Genomic DNA, 24,432 nt, shown 5'->3' on the forward strand with positions numbered 1-24,432 from the left:
GCAAAAGGAATGAACTTCCTCCTTTTTATTACGCTGGATTCTATGCTAAGCACCTTCTAAAAGAGCCTGTTGGTGGTTTCTGTAGCACTTGGGAGGAGATAAAAGTATCATCCCCATTTTATAAAACCAAGCTTGTGTAGGTCTTGCAGTGGCCTGAGATGACACAGCTAGTGATGGAGAAAGCAGGACGTGGACCTGGGGTGTCCTCAGTCTGCAGGCTGTGCTGCTGGGTGCTGCTTCCAGGTGCTCTGTGCGGCCTTCCCAGCCTGCCGTCAAACCACCTGTGGGTAGCAAGTAGCGCAAATGTGATAAACAAATGGAGAATTTTTCATATTGTAGAATCTATGTGCCTACAAGACTTCTGTTTTCTCATGGTAACGGTAATTCCATTTCTATAGCAGCGATGAGCCAAAGCCTCATCGAGAGTTTTTTTCTTTTCCTCAGGACTCTTCCTAATGATAGCTGCAACTTTTTATGATTTCATTCGTTATAGGTAAATTCCTTTTGGTTATGATTAACCTTGAATCGAGAGAGTTAGCATAGCAAGGCCGCTGGAAGCCAGTCTGTCTGAGTTCAGACCTCGGTCGCGTTCCTGAACTTCTCCGGGCCTCGGCCATTGCGCTTGTGACTGCAGAGAACAGTGGCACCTGCCCTGTGGGGCTGTCGGGAACAGGCAGGAAGTTGGTGCGTGGGGAGTCCCTACAGCGGTGCTGGCCTCGTCTAAGGACTTCAGTTGTTTAATTAGCAGTTATTGTTACAGAGGATTGCATGTCAGAATTAGGGAATCCAAGGGTAATTCTATTTTTAAGAAAGTTTACATATAAATTTAGATGATATGCTTGAGCAGCATTCACAGTGACAGAGTGAAGACTATTTTTATTGTAACATTTTTGAGTTAATGAAGGTTACCAAGAATACAGAACATAAGAAATACAGTCATTTACCTTTGTTTTAAAATATCAGATGTACAGATGATATATAAATGTTGAGTTTCAAAATATACATTCTCTACAAATAGCACAGTACTTTCCAAAGGACTTTTTTACTGTGTATTTCATGAAACAATGAAATAGTGAGAGAAGAGATTAATAAGGTGGAACTGATTGGATTGGACATTTGTACACCGCTGTGAGTATTGTTTAATTGTCCATGAGATTGAGATGTTAAATAAGCAGATTAATATAAGTAACGTAAAGAAGAGGAATAAGAAGAAATTGGAAGAATTTCTTCCTAATGTATAATACTTAATTATAGGTTGCATTTTTGGGTTTATAAAATATGCATAATTCATTTGAAGAGAAATTTTAGTTTGACTTTTACTAGGTTGTTTATATTCTATCCCATGTATCATTTGTTAGATATTATAAAAAATATAGCACTTAAAGTAAAACAGAGGGGCGTATTCTAGAAAACACAAATTGTTTCCTATAGAAGGGCGACTGTGTACGCCTCTAGGGCTGTGTTATTCAGTAGGGCTAGCTCTTGTCGTACTCAAGGTGGGCACGCTCATGAAGCGTTTCAGCCCGAGGTCTGTCAGGTGTTAATCAGTATTCTAACATAAATATTTATCTGATGAGGGAAGATGTATCATATTTATAACATTTTCATTAATTTCAAAAAGCACAGTTTTAAATGTTTTTAATTAATTAAATACCATCAATTATCATCCGATTTATACCAACACAGATAGCTTTTGATGAATATTGATTAATATAATTGAAACTATGTTTTGTAATTTAGGAAAATGTCTTATCCCAAAATCAAGGCCAGCGACACAGTAGCTTCTGTTGACAGGATACATTAATCAGTGCAACATTTCCACGGGATTTTAAAATACTGGATAAAACTTTTTTAAAATTTTAAAATCATCAAAAATAAATGGTCAGTGTAGATGGTAACTGCAAGGCAAAAAAAAAAAAACCTAGAGAAAAGGAGATTGAGATGTAAGAACACCACTGAATGTGTTTTGTGCTCTTGGCATTTGTCCGTAAGGCAAACTGGACGTGTAGTGTGTTGACTGCAGAGTATACGAGGATACGAGTGACGGCGCACTGCTGCCCAGCGTGGGGAGTTGAGCAGCGAGTGCTCACCAGACTGAGGTGGAACCTCAGAGAGACGCACACTCGGGGGAAGGTTGGAATTCGGACAACAGCAGCACTCCCACCACTTTGTCATGGCACGCTATCCCTTAGTTCCCTACATGATCCTCCAAAAATGCCTTGAACCTTGAACTTAGTTTAAAGTTGCTTCTGGCAGACAAAGAAGGAACTCTTCACTGAAGGCACGAACACTCCCTCATCTAGGCTTGAAAGAATTTCCCAGCATGAGCCCGTACTCAAGGATAACCAAGCCCTTAGGAAGTACAGCTCCAAGAGCAAGAATCGGAGAAAATGACAGACAAGTAGGACAGGCCTGAAGATTCAAAATATAGGAACGATTGGATGCATATTATGAAACAGCTATGCTTACTATGTTGAAAGAAATAAAGTTTAAAAAAAATCTTGGAAAAGCAAATATACACACATATACACATATGTGTGTGTGTGTGTGTGTGTGTGTGTGTATGATCCAAGCAGATTTGAAATATAACCAAATAGAACTTGAAAAATTGAGAAGTAAATTAATTTAAAACTGCACTCAGCGAAAATATCTTTGTGGAATGGAGGCAAAATCGACATGTTTAAAGACTGAGAGAGTCTGACACCCACGGATTATTCACTGATTGAAGTTCTAAAGGCTGTATCCTTCAGGGAAAAGGAAAGTGACAGAGAGAGGGCTCATGTGAAAGGAGAAAAATCAAACCTGAGGATACACCTGAACAATCCCTTACTGTACAAAACGTACACTTACCATATGACCCAGCAGTCTTACTTCTGCGTATGTACCCTGGAGAGAGGAAACCTATGTTCACACAGAAACCTGTTCAGGGGTGTCAGGGGTGCTTACAGGAGCTCTTTCTGTCATCTCCAAACACTGGAAACCACATAATTGTCTATCGATAAGTAAGTGGGGAAATAAACTGTGGTGTGTCCAAATGGTGGAATAAAACCCAGGGCGGGGGAAATGAACGAGCGATTGGTATCTGCAATACGGCATCTATCGTGAGTGATCCTGTGTGGAGAGGGAGGCTGGGAAAGGAGCTGTGCAGACTGGCAGAAACGAAATCACATACTTTGTCTCAAACCCGGGCAGCAATTCCGTCAGTGTATAAGGTTGGCCTATGTGATATTTTACACTTTACTGGGCATTGCAGTGAACAAAAAATATTAATATATTTGACACATTCCAGTTTTGTTCTTTAAGTCAGATGTCTTCAGTAGATGCCGATGATCAGAATTTAGCGAGAAATTTATGGATGGATTTGCAAATGGGGTTGGCAGTGTAAATTTCTTGAGCTGATCGAAGTTGGGGATGGCCTGAATTTTTTTGTTTTGGAAATTTTTAAAAAATAGAGTAAAAGTTCAAAGAAGCAACCATTCCCATACCCAGAATTAAGTGTGATTAATATCTTGACATTGTTCCTTGTGGTTTTGCTTTTTATTAAGAAAAATCAGTATTGTTACTGAAAAATATTATGGATGTTTACTGAAAATACTCAAACAGAAAGGAATAGTGTAAGAGTAAAAGAGATAAAAAAGAACACCAATATCCCTCTCTAGAGACTCGTCATCCGTAACATCTGGGAAATATCTCCGCAGACATTTGTCTGTGGTTACGTGCCCGTTTATGTGTAAAAGATGAGGGATGAAAGGAGGGAGGACAACCGAAAGGCAGAAAGATTTATGATAAATATGGCTGCTGCCGCGATAAAAATAATTTTATTCCATTTTACTGTAACTTACTGTAAAAGTCATCCTTGTATTTCACAATTTAGCACCGTAAGAGATATCAATTCCTAAATATTCCTCTATGATAAAATTTAGAGGGTATGAAAAATGTTAAGAATTTGGAATCAAATGGCTTTTTTAGCTGCTGGTTTTTTAGCTTTAGAGAATGTTGGCTCCACGCTTTGAAAAAAAGAGAGTATCAGTGCTTTTCTCCTCCATCTTCTTAGTTTGGTTGTTCGCACATTCCTTCCACTGTCCTGGTCTGTGGGGTTCACATTCTTATCTGTGAGTTCCGGTAGTTGGTCGTTATTAGGTGTACGTTTTGATGGATTTGATGCACATGAGCCCTTCTTTTACCGCAGTTAACTCTGTTTTGATTCATTTCAAATTGACTGGATTCTATGCTTAAATGGAATTTTTTTTTTAGAGGGGGAGGTGGTTTGCTTTTGGATACTTCTGTGAGAGCTATATTTTCCAAACATACGGTTCCAAAACTTCTTCTGCACCTGCACCCTTACTTTCTCAGTCATGGGCATTAACATACTTAACAAGTATTTACATCCTAATCACCTACTAATTGTTTAAGAAATACACACAAAATAAAAATATTTTATTTCATTCTTAACTAACCCCTGTCACTTGCCAGACGCTGCACAGCGTTTCAGCCTTGGTGCGGACTGTGCCGTGCAAACTTCCTGTTCCATCTCGATCTTCACGTTGTGTTGCTTTTGATCATAGCAACTGCGCCAAGTCCAGCCTCACAAAAATGTGACAATATTGCGGAAATGCAGCATGATCTAATGTTGAACCTGGCGTCCGCTTCAAACAATCGTCTATGCCATGTATCTATAACTAATATCACTACGTGTACATTCAGTATTTGATGAAAGTTTTGCCTGTTGGATTGATATTCTAACAGTCATTATTCACTCTCCTATTCGTAGTATTTTCCAATTCGTGGTACCAGAATTGAAGCTCAGCAATTAATTGCCATGTCCCAGACCTCCCAGGACTTGATTTGTGCTTCTGAGGGCAGGTTAACCCAGGAGAACCTGGGATGTGGGTGCTGAGGGGGAGGGAGGTGGGCACCCTTGTATGCTTGTGTTTCCTTCCCCAGAGAACAGCCTCTTGTGTCTCCAGACGAGACTTCAGTGTCTCCAGATCAAAGCCCCTCAGGCAGCCCCAACTTGCCCTTTGAATAAAGACACAACCCCCATACTTTCCCTCTCAGCTCCTGAATTCGCCCTAGCCTGCCCTGTAGAGCACATACCTTATCAGTAAGTCCTACTACGTGGTGAAACTCCATTCCAGTTGAGACTACAAATGACCTGAAACACGATACCCAACAGTATTAAACTTTTCTTAATTAGGTTGGATATACGTATTATTCATCAGTTACGGAGAGACACACACACACACACACATTTACACTAGTTTTATTAAGAAAATATTGACTATATTTAAGGAAAACTTCAGCACGATGACTTACGTCACCTATAAATTATGGTATGAATTTTTTTCCCCTATTTGTTGTTTCAGTGGGGAATAAGGAGTAGAAATAATTATACTTTATAAGTTGCTCAGGCGCCAAAGCAGCACGGGTTCATTTGAAACATCAGCTGTTCTGGTAATTATCATACTTAGAGTTAACAGTGATTTAACTCAGATCATTTATATGTGTTCTCTATATTGCTTAAGCATCTGTCCATGAATCAGTTTTTGTCATGTTTCAATACAGCGGTCCCCAGCCTTTTTGGCACCAGGGACCGGTTTCATGGAAGACAGTTTTTTTCCGTGGACCAAGGGTGGGGAGCTGATCATTTCAGGATGATTCCAGGGCATTATGTGTATTGTGCACTTGATTTCTATTATTATTACATTGTAATAGACAAGGAAATAGTTACACAGCTCACCACAATGCAGATTCCGTGGGAGCCCTGGGCTTGTTTTCCTGCAGCCAGATGGTCCCATCTGGGGGTGATGGAGACCGTGGCACCGGAAGTGGGTCGCTCGTGTCCACTCTCCTCTGTAACCTTGTCCTGGTTGCTGTCACTGCAGAAAACTCCGCTTCACAAAGATGGGGTGTCGGAAGTGGAAGCAGGCTTTTCAATTGCCTTCATGGCAATCTCAGGGTATTCCGCCTTGACCTTGACTTCATTTATTTTTTTGCCTGCAGCAATCTTTGATTTTTTTCCTTTAAGGCTGCTGAACATCCACACATAGACAAGGCAATTAATTCTCATAATGGAAATACCCCCGTCCACATAGCCAAGGTCTCCATCAGATTCGACAGTGAGCATGTGGTACATCCCATTCTATTTCACAGGTGCACTTTCTTGTGAGTCTGTGGGGTTATGGTCAGTTCTTTCTGGAAGTATTAGCTTCTCACAAACTGCCTCCTTGACTGGTGAATACTCGGCTACTTCATTGGACTCCATGAAGAGGGAAGGTGGAACATGCGTGAAATTAGCCATTTTGCTGTCTTGTGATGGATATTCTCGTAACATGTAGGTCTTGTTGGCCTCGTGGTGGAGTCGCATGTCATTCATTCTGATAAACACTCCATCAGTTCTCAAAAAAAAAAAAAAACTGCAACAGCAGTGCAAAGCTGGAAGGCGTTACTCTAACTTTGAAGCTCCATGATCACGCAGTTCATCCTCAAACAGGAGAACTTCCTCAAAAACGTAATCTGTCCTCTGGCTTTCAACTTCTCTGTGTCTGTATGATCTGTTGTAGGTACAGCCTTTAACTTGAATGACTCTCCCAGTCATGTTCCCTTGCAACCTGTCGTAGAGGTCCAGTCATGTGGTGTAATAACCTCCTGGGGATGCTCACCTTCCGTCCTGCCTGCCTGCCCCTCTTCTGCACAGGCTGCTCTGAGCATTCCTTGGTAGCTGTTGACACATCTTAAAGCATCGGTAGTATTGAACTTGATCCCAAAGTGAGAACAGTGCTGGGTTCTTAAAATGTTCTCTCCAAATATCGTTTCTGGAAGGGGTGGCAGATGCCCTTCGTTAGCTAACTTCTCCACATCCGCTGACCTCATGGTGTGAGTCTGGGTAGCCATCAGCTTCCAGGGTCTGAAGGAGAAACCCTGGTGGCTGCTGTGGAAGCCGTGGACCATCAGGACAGAGGTGGGCCTGCATGGGCCGCGCAGGATGGGCTGGCACGTCAGTGGCAGGGGACACCAGTCCCGCCTCACTGCAGTCCAGCCCTCCGCCTCGCCTCCTACTGTGCCACCTGGTTCCTAACAGGCCCAGGACCAGTACAGGGGGTGGGGACCTCTGCTCTAGAGGTAGTTAAATGCAGAGATCCTGGAGCACTTTGACACTGTGGATGCCTTAGAACTTGAGCCTTTCATACGTGCTTGCTAGATATGAGAGAAGGTGTATATTTGGAATTAGCCATGGGTAAAGATTTGTATTATAAGTTTACCTTTAGTATCTGCATTTTTCATTATCCTCAAATCTGTCATCATCACTATAACACAGAAAAGGAGGGTGGGGCTAATGTGATCTGCCACACTTTGATAATGAAATCTTAATAACGTTAAGATCTGAAAATTAAAATTACTATCTAAGAAAAAATCAGCCAAACTAAAGTTATCTAATAAAACACCTTACAGCACTTCAACTTTTGATATAGACAATATGACACGATTGTTATGCATTTTTATTGTCTTTGTCAAATTACCCTTACCGTTTTCTAAGTCACTGCAGTGAAACATTTTCTGTTTCATGCCACGCAGTAGCGATCATTAGTATCTTAATGGCACTTGCAGTCAATCAGCCGTATTAGGCACTGACCTATTTCCAGGGTTTTTCAAAGAATAGTAATAGCTATATTTGGATTCCAGTAAAAATAGTTTATGGGTGATAAAATTCATACTGGAACAATGAGTTTAATTGATGACCACACAGTAAGCAAATAAGATGTCAAAAATCTGTATAATTTAGTAGTCCATTAAGCCTAATGTAGTTATGTCCTACATACACCAAAGGATTTGAGTAAAATTGTGTTTTAGATAATCATCATCATTTTTTACTCTTTAATAAAATTTAGACAAATGCTTAATCTAAAAGATTTTAAACTTTTATTTTTACTGCATAGTAATCATTTTGCTCAAGGATTTAAAACATAGATGCAATGTAGAAAAAATACATCAAAATTTGAAAAAAAATTATTTATTAAAACATTTTTTCATGACCTTGAAGTAGACAACTGTTTCTTACATGGAATATAAAAATCATTAACCTTTTAAGAAGAAAGTCATGGATTGGACTATATTAAGATTATTGAGATTAATAATGTCTCTTCATCAAAATGCAAATTAAGATAGTGAAAAAAATATGGTACAGAGTGGGAGGTGTATATTTTCAAGCATAAATCTGACAAATGACTCATATTCAGAGTGTATAAAACACTTTTCACAAATCAATTAAAAAGACAATTTGCCCAATAGGTAAAGGGCCAGAGGGTTAAAAAGAAAAATTTGAATGGCCACTTAACAAAAGAGGATATCCAAACATCGTAGGCATATGTAAAAGTTTTCAGTTTAATTAATCTCTAGAGAAATGCAAACTAAAACTACAGGATAACACTACACATGTACCAAATGGCTTCAATGAAAAAGATAGACAACACTAAGAATTGTCAAGGAAGTGTAGCAATTGAAACTCTTAATCAGTGCTGTGCGGAGTGTAAATTGGCATATCTCCTTAGGATACCCATTCTGCAGTATCTGTTAATGCTGAACGTATGCATGCCTTATGACTGATGAGTCCGCCCCCAGGTATGTACCCAATGCATCAGTTGGTGTACGTTGACTTGCCAAAAACACATACAAGAAAGCTCATACGAGTATTATTGCCAAAAGTCAAAACCTGGTACTCAGGTTACCAGGTACCCATCGAAAGTTAGACTTTTTAAAAAGTTAATAATAAGATATTCCAACAGCGTCACGCATAGGAAAGAAAATGAGTGAACCACTACAATTACGTTTAACACTACAGGCGAATTTGTGAATTTTGCAAGTATAAAGACCACCAAGGTGGGGGGCAAGACTCAGAAACATACATACTGTCAGAGTTAGTTTATTTAAACTTAAAAAAAAAAAAGACAGAACTAATTCCTATGTTAAGTCAGGCTAGCAGTTACCCATCTGAGGGTGGGATTTCCTGGAGGTGGTATAAAGGGGACTTCTGGGGTACTGCTAAGGTAGGGTTTCTTACTCTGGATCCTAGATACGGTCATTTTTTCTTGAAAGTCAGTTGAGTGGTATACTTATGACTTACGGACTTTTCTATACTTTCTGCTTTAATACAAATTTTAAAAAAGCATTGGGTGCAGATGACCAGTAAAAGGGACCCCGTCACAACAGGGAGACCAATTCCAGAAGCTTCTTTGTCCCCTAGGATCTGAGACTTTCAGGTAATACTAGCCGGTGGTAGGGGAAGCCCCAAAGCCTCCAAATACACCGTCCAGACCAAAGTAAGACTGCAGAAATCTCTGAATGTTAGACTGCTGTTTGAGCTACAGCCCACAAAAGTATGCTAAGATTTGTGTGCTAAAACTAAAAGAGAGTGAAATCCTGCTAAAATAAAAGATTTCCACAGAAACCAGCATCTCCTAACATTATAAACAAAATGTCCAGGATGCAAAAAAACAATCACCCCCGTTACAGAGAACCAAGCAAATAACAACTCACGTGCAACAATCAACTTACGCCCACAAACAGGAGTCAGATGTTGGAATTATCAAACAAGAGTTTTAAAGCAGCCATTCGGAAAACCTTCAACCATGAAATACACATTCTCCCGAAGAAATGGAAAGGTAGGAGATCTCAGCAAAAGACTAGAAGTTACAGAGAGTCAACATTCATGATTTGTAAAAAACTATCGATTTGGAATAGAAGGAAATGACCTCAACGTCATAAAGACCATCTACAGAAGCCTATGGCTAACCACATGCTTAGTGGTGAAAGACTGAACGCTTTTCCTGTAAGAGAGGAGCACAGCAAGGATTTCCATCCTCATCACTTCAGGTTGGTTATTCCACCGCAGGCCTTAGACTTGCACCTGAACTACTTTCTTCACTGGCTTCCCCGTTTCAGTTTCAGCGTTGACGTGATTTAAAGCACACGTACACATCATGCCATATGATGAAATGCTGAAAAATGTTCCTTTTCAAGGTAGGAACGTGATGCAGTTACTTGCAACCTCTGTTGTTTTGTATTGTCCTGGAAGATGAACTGATGTAACTAGGTAAAGACAAATGTGTATTTTAATGCAATCAAATCTACTGAAAAATCAGTAGAAATAATAATATTCATTGTGCATAATTGCAGAATATATATGAGATTTTTAAAAATTTTTTGCCCACAGAGTTTTTTCAAAATATGATTTCAACTTAATTGTATATTCATTTGCTGAGCTGTGTTGGTCTTCTGAGCAGGAGTATGAGGGGAGACCCCCCAAAAAGCTAGAATTATGTTCTGGGGAATGGGCCCCTTGTAGTGCAGGCTTTCCCCACTGGGTGAGCGTTCTAGGAACCCATCTGTATCAGTGTGCCAGATGGTGTCATTGTGAGAGGCTGCATTTGGCTTCAGTCAATCTTTTTTGAAGACATGTTTGCCCATTTCATGATAGGTGATCTATGAGTGCACCTGCCCACCCTGTACTGAATGTTCAGAATTTTATGACCAAAACTAGCATGACCCCTGTGCCCTACACAGGGCACAACGAGGAAAGAATATTCTCTTCAGTAACTGATGTTGGAAAAACTGGATATTTACAAGCAGAAGAACGAAATGGACACCTATTATAAAGCATTCACAAAACTAAATAAAAATGGATTAAAAACTTGAATATTAGACGTGGAACTGTGAAACTCCTAGAAGAAAATGTAGAGGAAAAAGCTCCTTGACATTGATATATTTGATAGGAACCAAAAGCATACAGAACAAAAATAAAAATAAACAAGTGAGACTATATCAAACTAGAAAGTTCTTTTGCACAGCAAAGGAAACAATCAACAAAATGAAAAGGCAATCTGTGGAGTAAGAGAAAATACTTGCAAACCATATGTCTGATGAGGGGTAAATGTCTAAAACGCATAAGGGACTCTTACAATGCAAAAACAAAACAAAACAAAACAAATCATCTGATTTAAAAAATTGGCAAGTGATCCTGCATAGACATTTTTCCAAAGTCATACAGAAGGCCAGCAGGTACATGAAAAGGTGTTCAACACCACTAATTGTTAAGGAAATGCAAGAAGCTTGGCATTGAACCAGACTTAGCTCTTGCCTCGAATAAGATGAGAAGAACCCCCTTCTACCAGGCTGACCCTCAGCGTGCCTGCCTGCTGGGAGACCTGGCAGCCGCCAACGTGGGGAACGAGCTCCCGGTGTTTATCTAGTGGCTTCATTTCCTCTAATTGTCCCTGGCAGTGATTCAGGGTGGAGTTACCCTGGAGTGGTTGTTCCTGAAGTTCCACTCGTGCCTTGCCACCCCGACCCGATTGTGTTTGGAGTAGAAAGCTGACGAGTGAAACCAGTGAACACACACACACACACGGGGACACACACACACACACACACACACACACGTTAGTCCTGGGAACCTCAAGGCAAAGCTGGTTCCTGAAACCAGATCTCCGCCATCAGATCCCATGTTCTTTTGTCTGTACTTTGCTCCAGCTCATTCTATCCTCCTTTGTATGTTTTTTTCAAACTTAAGGAAATACAAAATAATGTTGAAAGGAAACTGTAATTGAAAAGTTAAACTCCCTCAAAAATACATAAATAAAACTTGCATTGTATATGCACTTAAGCCCAGGGACTATCAGAAGCTATAGGAGATTTATATAAAAGGAATGATCTTTACTGCAAGTGTCCTAAACTTATACTGACATTAAGAAATAAGTATGATTTTGTTCTCATGTTTCTTTAAGACTATACATTGATATTTTATAATAACATCTGCTGTTGCATGAACATTTGTGTCCATCCAGTCTCCTTTGGACCCTTTATTAGTTAAATGATGTAATATCACAAATTTTCGTAACCCAAGGAATGGATGTGTCTCTCCTGGACCAAGTTCATGTAGATATTCCTGCCAGTAAGTGAGTTCCGGATCCCCTCCCTCCCACCGAGGCTCCCTCGTCCCCTTGGTCTTTGGAGCACAATGACGGATATCCAGTGGAGGACACACAGCTGCTGTTTAAAAACATTGGCCCAGGCCTGACACACGTCTTCATCTGCTGCTTGTCATTAGCGTGAGATAGTAATCAAGTGCCCTAAAAGGGTAGGTTTTTCTGTGAGTGGGTAGCCAGTCACCTGTGGCACAGACTCTTCGAAGGTAGTTTGTCCCTTCAGATATTTGCTCATTCTGTGGCCCGGTCATTTGGTGTATTAGCAGGTTTGGTGAAATTTTGTCTTAATTCAGTAAAGCGGCAAAATGGCAACGGCCACACTTTGTGTAGAACAACTCATCTGTGAGTTTTCATGGCCAGTGTGCAGAGTATTTCTAGAGCGAGGGTCAGGCGTGTCTGCCTCCAGCATCTCCCACTGTCTCCTTGGGTAACCTTGGGAAAATCATTTCTCCTTCCGGAGCCCGTATCCACTCACTTATAAATTGAGGAGCTGTTAGATCTCCAAAGGTCCTTTCAATGTTAAAATTCTATGTTTCAGTTATGCAAATTTTACATGTTCGTAGTATTACTATTTTTGTTTCACTTATTTATTTGTTGCCTCCATTTAAATGAAATATAATGTCATTATCATTTCAAGTCAATTGTCCTCACCCAAAGAGTAAAAATGTGGTATTTGTATTTATTCATGCCTAGTTACACTTAACAGCAACATGAAATAAATGATTACCTGTTTGGATATAATTTTATAATAAGGCCTCTGAAGGTCGTTCGAAATTCTGCACTAATTAATGTTTTATTTCCAGCCTCCCTTAATTATTCCAGCCAGATGGTCCTTTATTTATGTTATTGCTAGAGGTTTCCAGCTGAGGTTGTTTGATTGTTGAAGAAAAATATGTGATGGCACCATAAGATAACTGTAATTGAATTGTTAGGTATGTCAGAGCGCTGCGGCCTTCTGTCCCTGCTCTAGACACATCTGGGGAATAAGTTTGTTAACAAAGCACTTTGACACCGCATCCGACGCCCGAGTGAGATTCTGAGCTGTGTAGGGGAGTTCAAATGGGAAAATGACTCTGCATTTTACTGCGAAGGGAGGCACTTTGCAAACATCTCTCTGTGCCAAATTAGTTTTGTGAATGATAAAAAATAAACTTTGCAATAAGTACACTTTTAAGGACATGATCCGTTTCCCAATGTCCTAATAACTTCAGGAATGAGCTGTTCCATTAAGGTCAAATTTAAAATTTGTGTAGATTAACCACCATTTAGGAAGCAGTTAAATGGAATTTTTATGGCATGGAACTTCAAAAGCCTAAATGAATTATCAGCTGAATAGAGAGTCCAATAAAAGAAACAGACTTGAAGTGGAAGATAAAAGTGATAAAGTGACAGTAAATTAGAGAATGGGACTTAAAGCTCCATTGTTATGAAGAACAACAATAGACCTCCTGAATTATCTGTGTTTCTTTAGAAATTATCTCTTCTCCTTTCTTCACTTGTGAGTTTTAGAATTACTAAATAAATTAATAGCATTGGAGCTGGAAGCTTCTATCAGCCAAATTACGTAGGAAGCCTTATTAACATGGCCATTGGCAACTTACCACTGGACAATTTTCTTCCAAGTGAACGTGATTTCATTATTGTGGTACTTAGGCGGCGCACGTGCGGAATAAATCAGTTCAATGTCCTTCTTCCCAGTATGTTCAAAGACTTTGAACCCTGATTGTGCACAGAGCAGATGCGATTGGACATTATTGTCCCAACGTCTTGGTAGTTCAGTCTGCACGCTATTTGTTCATGTCACAGAGGCTTTGTTTATCTTGTCTCTGCTCCCTGTGATTTATATATTAATGATTCAAGAGGGATCAAATCGGAGAGATTATTTGAAACTGGATGAAATAGACAAAGCAAAACAATTAGGTAACTCGCAATAAATGTACATACTTACACACGTACAGATACTCGCTTGAGTAACAAAATTGACCATGTGCATTTAAACAGGTTTTTAAAGAAACTAAAGAGGAAAATAGAATGTAAAGGGATCGCATTGTTGTTCCATCTTATTTTCTCCATCATTTTGCTTTGCTTTGCCAAATGAAATGAAGTGGCATACTGAAGTCAGCCATTTTCAAAGCACTAAGTGCTACTTCATAAGAGAAAGAGCTCAGTGTAGTGATTTTGGGGGTTTTCCTTATCAACTTGCTGCCCTTTATGCCTTTCAGTTAGTTGATAATTCCCACCTAAATAATTTCTCTCTGCAGTAAGTAGGCTTTTTAGACCAATCAGTGTAGTAAGTCTCCCAATGTGCAATCCTGCATATTTATAATGTGACCTTGTGGAGCATGCGCTAAGAATACCCAGTGTGCCTCCATAAGTGTACTTGGTTCTAGGCAGGAGAGTCGGCTGCAGTCTTCTCCTGGCTTGCCACAGAAAACGCTTAATGACAGCCCTTACTTCAGCTGTTGGCTTCCACCAGGTTGTGAAGGGGAGGGTCGAGGTCACCAATTCAGCATGAAGTAAAAGAAAAGATGTCTTTGGAAAGATGACCAAGGCATTCATGAAAGTCATACAGAGTATGAAACATTAGATAGGGGGATCTTTACATAAGCATCTTGCTAGGAATTATTAAATGCAATTCTGTTGGGGTTTTTGAGAAGATGAAGTGATACCTTTGGCCAGTTTGCTTTATTTATTTTGACTTGTCTGGTTCCCTTGTCATTTACCAATCTTTGGTTAGCGCTGAATTTACCCTTCTTCTCTATGTCAGCGGTATATAAATACTGCAGATGGAGGTTAGAGTCGGCCAACCAAATGACATTAGCAGGAAAAATATGCTTGGGATGAACTCTTGAGTTATCAACTTTGTGGTCACTAAGAAAACCATGGTTTTCTTGTTTAGAGGATTTATAAAAAAGTAAGAATTTACTTTTTTTAGACACCCAGGGACCATCTTGATAACAAATTTGTTGTAGATTTTAATAAATTTATTCTACAAAGTAGAATCCTAAATAATTGTCGGTAAACATTTGCAGTTTTAGCCTTTTATGTCATTTTGCATATTTTCGTAGCTTTAAAGATGGCATTTCTCTCTCCAAAACACCCTGCCAGAAATGATTTGTTCATTTTGCCTTTAACTGATGTCGTCCAAGGAAATTTGGAGCATTTATATTTTGTATTTTTATGATATATGCGAGATGGTAAAACCGTTCATCATTCTCAAGTATTAGAAAGGAACTCCCTGGATGTTATGTGAGCTAAAAGGCAGAGGCCCAGGACATCCCGGCGCTGACAGTAAGAAGTCCTGATGCACGTTTTATCTCCCACACGTGAAAAACTTTTTCCATCAGTTTGTGAAATGTACCTGGCCAGGGGAAGCGAACGTGGTCAGATGGCTTGCAGAATGGAAGAAATATCTAGGAGGACTAGAATAATGGAAACGTGTGCATAATCACTACTGTTATTTGCTAATGAAATGTCATTGATTTTTTTTAAGATTATTTATTTATTATTTTTAGAGAGGGAAGGGAGGGAGAAAGAAAGAGAGAGATAAACATCAATGTGCGGTCGCTGGGGGCTGTGGCCTGCAACCCAGGCATGTGCCCTGACTGGGAATCGAACCTGCGACACTTTGGTTCACAGTCCGCGCTCAATCCGCTGAGCTACGACAGCCAGACATGTCATTGATTTTTTAAAGGGCGAAACCTTGGAGAAGCAGTACACTCAGGGTCTCGTGTATTGTCAAGGATCAGAATGAGAGCACGCTACCCTCTAGACATCTTGTTTCTAAGAGGCCTCCAACACGTAAAGATTAAGTATTTGTTTGTAATCTTACATTGTTATATTATAACTAAGCCATGCTGTATTATTAAGCCTAAAGACCATTAGATTAGGAATGTTTTCTATTTGTTTTCCTAAATTTTATTTTGATAATGATAGACTTTTTCTGAATTTGTCTTATTTTCTAAATGACTATCAGTCACTTATTACAGATGAATTATTATGAGTTTATAATGCAAGTATATTTCCCTTCAATTTGGTAAAATGGAAAGCCTATGATTACCACTTTAAATATTGTAGTTATATAGCTGCAAGTTAAAAATTAGAGCAGAAGCTATTGTGTTAGTCACATTTAAATAATAGTTTATACTTGTCACTGCATGAAATAATTATAACACTAAAAGTGTGAACACTAAATCAATAAATAATCTAATAAACACAAGCAACTGGAAAACACATTTGGCTTATAAATAAAACCCTTCAGATTTATGGCATTAAATTTAAAAGCTTTCATGTGCTTTTATTTTTGAGCTCTGATATGTGACTTTTCAAAAATGTTATACTGGCTGTTTGCAGATACGCTTTTATGTATGTGTCTATGCACGTGTAAGTATTCGTCTGAAATTACGACGTTCATTTATTTTGTCCATATGTGCCTCCTTGTGGCTTTCAGCGTGAAATCCACACTCATTAGCATCTCATAAAAGACGTTGAGTGATGCGATCCTAGTTATCTCCCCGAGGCCTATCTCTTAGTTTGTTTTTCTGCCCCAAACCCTCCCCTCATTCCCCCCAAGTCATACTGGCTTTGCCCCAAACGCAGCAGGATTTTTCTTTTCTGGGTCTTTCACAGCTGTTGCTCGTCTGTTTAGAACGTTTGCTGACCCCTCCCTTACTCAGACATGGCCTCCATTCTCACACCAGTACCAGCAACATGGACCTGCTAACGGACCTTCGGCTGTGAGGTCGGCGTGACCCTCTGAGGATCTTCCCCTCATGTCGGCCCGCAGTCTGAGCTACATATATACTTCCTGGGTCCGGTGCTTGTCCCTGTTATGGGACTTGTCACTCTGTTATAGGACTGCCTGTTTATTCATCTCTTCCCTTAATACCATACGCCTCTCTGTTTGCAAAGAGGATGTCTCGATAAATCTTTATGTCTCCAAAATAATACGGCACACCATCCTGGCACATAACAGACACTCAACAAATGTTTGTTTCATTACTGTTTATCAAACAAAATCCTTTATGAGTTCTACCTACAAAGCAATCTTAAATGTGCCTATGATCACATCTCTTTATGTGCAGCATTTTGGGGGTTTAGATAATGTATCTTGAATACTAATATTAAATATGATTATTTCTGGTTTCTCTAGCGAGACAATGAAATATCCCAACATATTGTTCTCTGATAATGTGTTTATCCTCAGAACCGAATGCAATTTATAGTCTGAAACATTTTAGTCATTATTGACATTTTGTCAGAATAGGGACTATTTTCGTTATTTGCGTGGAGGAGAGTGGCACGGCTTTTGTAGACAGAATGAAAATCTGCAGGTTTCTAATAAGCCTGTTTCTCATGCCTGTCACTCCCATTTTCTCCTCGACTAGTTTATTACTGGAGAAGTATTGTTTAAATATTTATAGTTGCACTTGTCATTTCTTTAGGGGAAATTTTAATTCCTTGAAGTAAGAGACTGTGTTTGATACAGCTCTTGGCATGGTGCCTTACATGTAGTTGGTGTTTATGTTCAGCTGAGCATGGGAACTACTGGCCAAAAATGAAATTATTGCTATTAATGCTTCAAACAAGATGCGGTGAATTTAAGATGACCGCAGGTTCTTTGGCATTACTCAGAAGGAAAGGGGACCTTATGTCTCATCCACTTAGGGTGACTGTACGATGGTTTTGTCTAAACTGTACACTGGGAGGTGACCCTGTGCTAGGTTCCAGGCCCCGGCCTTGAGCTATTGGCAGTGTCCACTTGTCAGAATTCTTGCTCTTAGGATGTTTGCTCAGGGTGAGCAGCTACCATGTAGGAAAGTCTTTCTTTCCTAAGGTCACCAAGCTGTGAGAAGCTCAAGGCATGCAGGTGGAAGGGGACAAGGTCAGAGCGGCGGAGAGAGAGAAGGGGAAAGGGAGAGAGAGATGGGGGGAGAAAGAGAGCCACCCAGAAGCAAGATAGCAGATATGTGACTGAAAAGCCATCTTGGAAATGGAATGTCAGTCCCTGTTTCCCCCGGTGACACGTGACTCAGAGATGAACTACTTGTCCAAGTTCTTCCAAAATTTGAGTACGTATTAGTTTATTCAGCTACAGTGAACAGCAAGAGCAAAGGGTAATGGCATTGGACAAGACGTGGAAATGTTAACACAGTTTTAGTTGCTACTTTATGAATAAGAAGTCTAGGAATATATTTTCAAGGCCATTATTTTATTTTACTGAAAGATTGTTGATAATGTATTGGGTTGGACAAAAAGTTTGTTTGGTTTTTCTGTAAAATGGCTCTTTAGGGCTTAGTTGTCTTTATCTTCATTCAAAACAATTTTGTTAGATTGTATTGTGTCAGCTGTGATACCAGCATTCATGTAAAAAACATTAAAATTGGTGGATTTTTGTGTAGCCTTTTTAATATTGAAGGTGAAAGAAAATGTGTAACACTTTTGGCATATTATGCTTTATTATTTCAAGAAAGCTAAAAATATAACTGAAACACACAAAAAAGATTTGTGCAGTGTATGGAGAAGGTGCTGTGACTGGTCGAATGTGTCAAAAGTGGTTTTTGAACTTCTGTGCTGGAGATTTCTCTCTGGACGATGCTCTACAATTAGGTAGACCAGTTGAAGTTGATAGCGATCAGATAGTGATCAAAATATCCAAATCAATGAAGTTATTGGTGGAAATGAAAAATGTGCCTCTTACAGAAAAAAAACACATGGACTTTTGGCCAGCCCAATAGTTACTATACAGCTTAAAGAAGAGTGGATCATGAATTATATCTTTAACATCTTCCAGCAGCTCTCAAATGTTGCCAAAAGTTTCTTTTTATATTTCTTATTAATTAGTAAATTATTCAAATTATGTTTTTTCTTTAAATATTGGCATGAAAAATAGTTGAGGGGATGTAATGAATAAAATTCTAGAGGATAAAGTAGAATCCAAGAGGCCTATCTCACCTGACAATAATTGTGTCTTACCAATTTTGTAAACACTTTTCTTGCCTTGTGTCTTACTGTTTTGAGGCTTATTGTTTCACCTTTTGGGCGAGCCCAGCCCACTTAGGTGGCAGCAAGATTAGGAGAGCAGTTAAGGCCACAAACTGCTGCAGATTGCTGGTAATCCAAACCAAAGAGTTCTTTCCGTAAATTAATGTTTGAAAGTTAAAGTGATGAAGCAATGCGAATTAATGAAAACTGACAGTAACCATTGTCAGTGGAAAGAACAGGAACATTTTGAGCTGTTAGGCTTAATTAAACATTTTCTTTTGTTTATAACTGAAGTCATTCACCTTGTAATTTTATCCTTTGTCTACCGCAAAAATTCCTCCCCAAATTCCTCCGTAGACCATCGACTAAGTGGGAAAATGAGCCTGACCATATGTACCGAGGCTGCTAAACACTCTCTGCTTGCACATGGGTTTTCTCATTATGCAGCTATTAGCATAAGTCAGGGCCTCCATGACCAGGGGAACTGGGAATAGCCCCTCTGACTGTTTGGTATTAGCCAGCCCTTCTGCTGCATTTGTTGATCTCCAGCGGTGTTACTGGCTCACTTCGCTCTTGTCCTTCCCGAAATTTAAGCCGGTGATTCTCAACTTCATGCCATGATAGGAAATGCTTTGTAAATGGCCCCTTTATTGGCATGAAATGAAGCCTATTACCAATATAACTGACATAGATACATGATTACAGAAAAGAGCAAACTGCTGTAATGTAAAAGAAATATAAATGGAAAGTAATTTATGAAAAATCAATATGTATTTTAATAGAAATGTTTGTGTATGTCTGTGCTGTTAGACAGAATGTAGTCAGACGCTTTCATCTATTCGTAGAATTGCAACGAAGGTGACAGCTGCAGATGCCGACAGGTACAGGCTTGTGGTGTTGGTGACTCATCCGTAAGAGAAGGATTGCAGTACAGTGATGCGATTTTCTGAAATAGTGAATGACTCACGGTAAGGTTAGGGACAAAGCAGAGAACAGTCTTCTCTTAAAATACATGGTCTGAATACCTGAAAAATTCATTGCTAATAACAACTGTTCAAAGCATATGTAGTGTTCATAGAAAAATGCAGTTAGGGGTTGGGTTCAGCTCATTTTGAACAGATGGATGCTTGCTTGCTAAGACATTGGAATGTCGTGCAGGAATCAGAAGTTTGTGGTGGGGGGTGGGGAAGTGTCTCGTGCACTGAAGGACCTTTAGAATCTCCAGCTTCTGCCCCTGAAATGGCAGCCCGGTCATTTCTCCCATGCATTGTAACAATTCTCACAGCAGCGCACACCCAGCAAAAATTTTACAGCACCCCTACTAAGTGGCACTTCTACCAACAAAGAACTTCACTTTAAACACTCTCTCTTTTTCATCTTCTCTGTGTCTTGCTGTCAGTACATACACACTTCTCAGAATCTCTGGATCGACCCATGTAATCTCTCCTAACTACACATAATGCAAAATGTCACTGAAGTTACGTAATGGCATAATTATATCTTTTCCTTGATGACATCTCTTACCAAATAAATACATATACATTTCATACTTTGAGGACTATGCCTTTTAAGTAGTATTACTCATTTCACTCTGAACCTAGTCTCAGTTTCCCCCTCCCCCATTATTTCACAACCTCTTAGGGCAGGAGCGCATTTTATGCGAGAGAGGGGGATGGGCAATGTGGTCGTAGAAGGTGCCCACACATGCTGATCGCTGAAGTGAAGGAGAGATTAAGGTAGAGCAACCAGGGGGGCAAATCAGAAGAATATCCTTGTATCCCGTGCCAAGAAGAGCACACTTTGAAGATGCTTTGAGAGGACAAAGTAAGGACTGAGAAAGGCTCAGAGGAAGAGACAAGTTGACAAAAAAAAAACCTTGACTGGGACAATGTCAATCGCGAGGTGCGGATGGAAGCAGATTAGGGAAGTCAGACGTGAGAAAGCAAGGAACGTGAGTACAGAAAACTCTTCCAAGTGTTCTTTCCTGTGCAAGGGAGAAGGCACGAATGTAGTTTTACTGGATATGGGGGTGGCTCCGGGACATAGATTGTTTGTATGTGTACACATGTAAGGACACGTGTTAGGTATGTATGCCCGTGTGTGCATTGATGGAGGTGTCTTCAGGAGGGTGAAAGGCTAATGGAAGCAGGGAAGTGTGGATTGAAGGTTCAGGAAAAAGAGAACACGTTTAGATGCATGAGAAGGCAGGGAAGGAACAATATTATTATTATCATCAGTTTATATTGTTGTCCTGCTCGCCTGAGCCCTGGAGAGGCAGAGGCTGCCCATTCCTCTGTATCCAGAGCACGTGAAAGACTGCCTGGCCTAGCAAATCCTGGGGACTCCTGTATTTTAGTCGAAGGAGAAACGGGACAAAGGAGTTAACTTACCTCAGGTCCTTTCCCAGATCCTGGACCATTATTCTCATTATACTCCAGCTTCAGAAACTGCCAGACACGTGTATGATCCTTGTACACTTTTTCTATATAATCATTTCAGAATTATCCCTCTCGGACATTCAATAAGTTTTGAAAACTTTGAATTAGTGTTAAGTGGACGATTTTAGTGCTCTTCTCATATTTAGTGCTGCACTCCCTGAAAACAGTCATATACGAGAATGAGAAATGAGTTAAACCAGTATGGTTCAATTTGATAAAATGCACATTGAAGAGCCTGCTTACTTAGTTCTCCTGTAATATCAGGACGATGTGTGACAAAGGCTTCCCCAGTGCACGCGCGCCACTAGCGAGAGTGAAATGGTCACGTGCGGACGGCTTTTGATGCCGTGGCCCTGTATCTCACCTGCTCTTTTTTATTGATTTCAATAGACTCGAGTCTGCGTACATTAGATTAGACTCTGCACCAACCACATGGTTTTCTGGCACGCCAGAATTTCCAATTTAATACATGATCAGAGGTAATCTAGATTTTTTAATAATAAACCGTGATACAGTCCGTGGACTTTGCTGTGATGATCCAATCAAAATGAAGTTTCATCTCATTGTGTCGGTGGAAGTATGGTGTACACTCGGATCAGCCTTCTTTCTAAGGCATATTGAATAGTCACACATTCTTACAAATACGTTTTGAGGATTTTTGATAAAGTACTTATTTTGAAATACCGTCGGACTTATGGAGTGAGATGCTAGCCCTCCAACTACATTTTAAAACATCAAATGTAGTATTTTTATTCCTTTGTTTTTTTAATTTTTAATTTCTTCAAATTTTTTTATTGTTGTTCAAGTAAAGTTGTCTCCATTTCCCCCCAACACTCCCCCACCCACCACCCATCCCTGCCTCCCACCCTCAATCCTACCCCCTTTTCTTCGTCCATGTGTCCTTTATATATATTCCTTGATGACTCTTCCCCTATTTCCCCCCATAATCCCTCTCCCCATTCCCTCTGGTCACTGGTAGTTTGTTCTTTATTTCTGTGTGTCTGGTTTTATTCTTCCTGTTTGTTTGTTTTGTTGATTAGGTTCCACCTCTAGGTGAGATCACGTGGTATTTGTCTTTTACCACCTGGCTTATTTCACTTAGCATCGTAGTCTCCAGTTCTATCCATGCTGTTGCAAAGGGTAGAAGCTCCTTCTTTTTTCTGGGGCATAGTATTCCATTGTGTAAATGTGCCACAGTTTTCTGATCCACTCATTTACTGATGGGCACTTAGCCATTGTACTTAGCCATTCCGGCACTTGGCCATTGTAAATAGCACTGCTATGAACATTGGGGTGCATAGGTTCTTTTGGATTGGTGTTTCAAGATTCTTAGGGTATAATCCCAGCAGTGGAATCACTGGATCAAGAGGCAGTTCCATTTTTAGTTTTCTGAGGAAATCCATACTGTTTTCCACAGCGGCTGCACCAGTCTGCAGTCCCACCAACAGTGCACTAGGGTTCCCTTTTCTCCACAACCTCTCCAACACTTGTTTGTTGCTTTGTGTATGATGCCCATTCTGACTGATGTGAAGTGGTATCTCATTGTGGTTTTACTTTGCATCTCTCTGATGATGGCTAGTGCTGCTGAGCATCCTCTCATATGTGTCTGGGTGTTCTGTATGTCCTCCTTGGGGAAGTGTCTGTTCCGGTCCTTTGCCCATTTTTTAATTGGGTTCAAACATAGTTATTTTTTAAATGATAGAAGACAAATTTCAACTACCTGATCATTCTAAGGATAGAATTATTAACTTGATGGACAGTTGGTTTTTCTTTTATTATAAAAGAAGATACTCCAAATAAGATAATAATTTTACTGAAAATTCTCATATCTAACTAAAGTAAAAAGAAAACAATTGATATATCCTTGACATTAGCTGGTGAAAATTAGATTAATTTGTGTTAACAATAAAGTGATAAAACATGGAAACTGTTAAGTGAAGCCATACATACTGTTATGCCTTCTGAAAAGTGATTCAGACTTTTATGATAACATAAATTAAAATTTAGTGTGATTTTTAAACCAATTGTCTCTTTGGTGCATTGTCAGTATATGTCCGGGCCAGTACACAGTGATTTATGTACATTATATTATTTAATCTACACCACAACCCTGTGAACTGTTATTCTCATTTTACCACTGAATAAACTGAGGTTCAGAGATTAGATAGCTTGGTATGGTCATAAGCTAGTAGCCAGGCAAAACAAGGACTCAGATCTGGGTTAGCCTAATTTGGAAGCCAATGACCTTGACCATTAGGTGTGTGTGTTGTCTCTATCTGTATATCCACCTGTGTCTGTCTCTCTGCCTGTCCGTCTATCTATCTAGATCTCTCTCTCCCTACATAAACTTGGCGATTTGTAACATTCAACTTATACTTCCAGTGTAATACTTATGCATGGATAATATCAGTTGTATTTGTTTATATATTTAAATGCATTGAAAGAATAGGTAGCTCCTATTATGACTAGAGCAGCACTAGTCATGATGGGTTTCAAAATGTAGAACAAGGCATGTCCTCTTCAAGAAGAGCCAATCGAGCTAGAAAAGGGTGGCATACATAAATAAAGTAACTAGTGAATGGTATGCCAGTTATATGATGTATTTCATCGTGTAATGGCATACCATGCACAAATATGTTCATTAGAGACAGTAAATCGTATCGGAGTTTTGCAAGAAGAGTTCAGTGACATTTATCCTTAGGAGAGTTTTTGGAAGGAGGTGAGAACCGAGCATTAATAAAATATTTGAATTGATTTGGATACACGAAGTAGACCTGCTGAAACTCATCTGTGTTAGGATTCGGGTCTCTCTAAAACTGGGTGGGACCATTCATTGCCTGGTGCTCAAGGTACTTTGGACAGTGGCTCCATGTATTACCCCAGATATTATAGGCACTTTCTTTGGAATCCTGGCACCCGCCTTGGCCAATTGACAGATCCCTCTGCATGCTTCATACCATCCCCCACAGCTTCCTCCTTACCTGAGGTCCATTCGGGAGGGTCTGCTGCTCTATACAGTATCCCCATGT

The 24,432-nt window shown here is 39.7% G+C and overlaps 1 protein-coding gene and 1 pseudogene across 4 annotated transcripts in view; one reads left to right on the top strand and one right to left on the bottom strand.

Moving 5' to 3' along the window:
* The window catches only part of ATRNL1 (attractin like 1), a 512,339-nt gene that overhangs the window by 250,251 nt on the left and 237,656 nt on the right, over nucleotides 1-24,432 (top strand). The window contains exon 27 of one of the 4 annotated variants that reach the window (XM_036027365.1): nucleotides 494-610. The exons of the other annotated variants lie outside the window; for them this stretch is intronic. Within the exon in view, the coding sequence (XP_035883258.1) occupies nucleotides 494-514 (21 nt within the window). The 3' untranslated portion in view covers nucleotides 515-610. Of the gene's footprint in view, nucleotides 1-493; nucleotides 611-24,432 lie in introns of those variants that run through there. 4 annotated transcript variants of the gene reach the window in all.
* On the bottom strand, nucleotides 6,021-6,951 carry LOC114497670 (annotated as a pseudogene).

Source organism: Phyllostomus discolor, chromosome 5 (genome assembly GCF_004126475.2).
Source record: "Phyllostomus discolor isolate MPI-MPIP mPhyDis1 chromosome 5, mPhyDis1.pri.v3, whole genome shotgun sequence".
NCBI classification, from domain to species: domain Eukaryota; kingdom Metazoa; phylum Chordata; class Mammalia; order Chiroptera; family Phyllostomidae; genus Phyllostomus; species Phyllostomus discolor.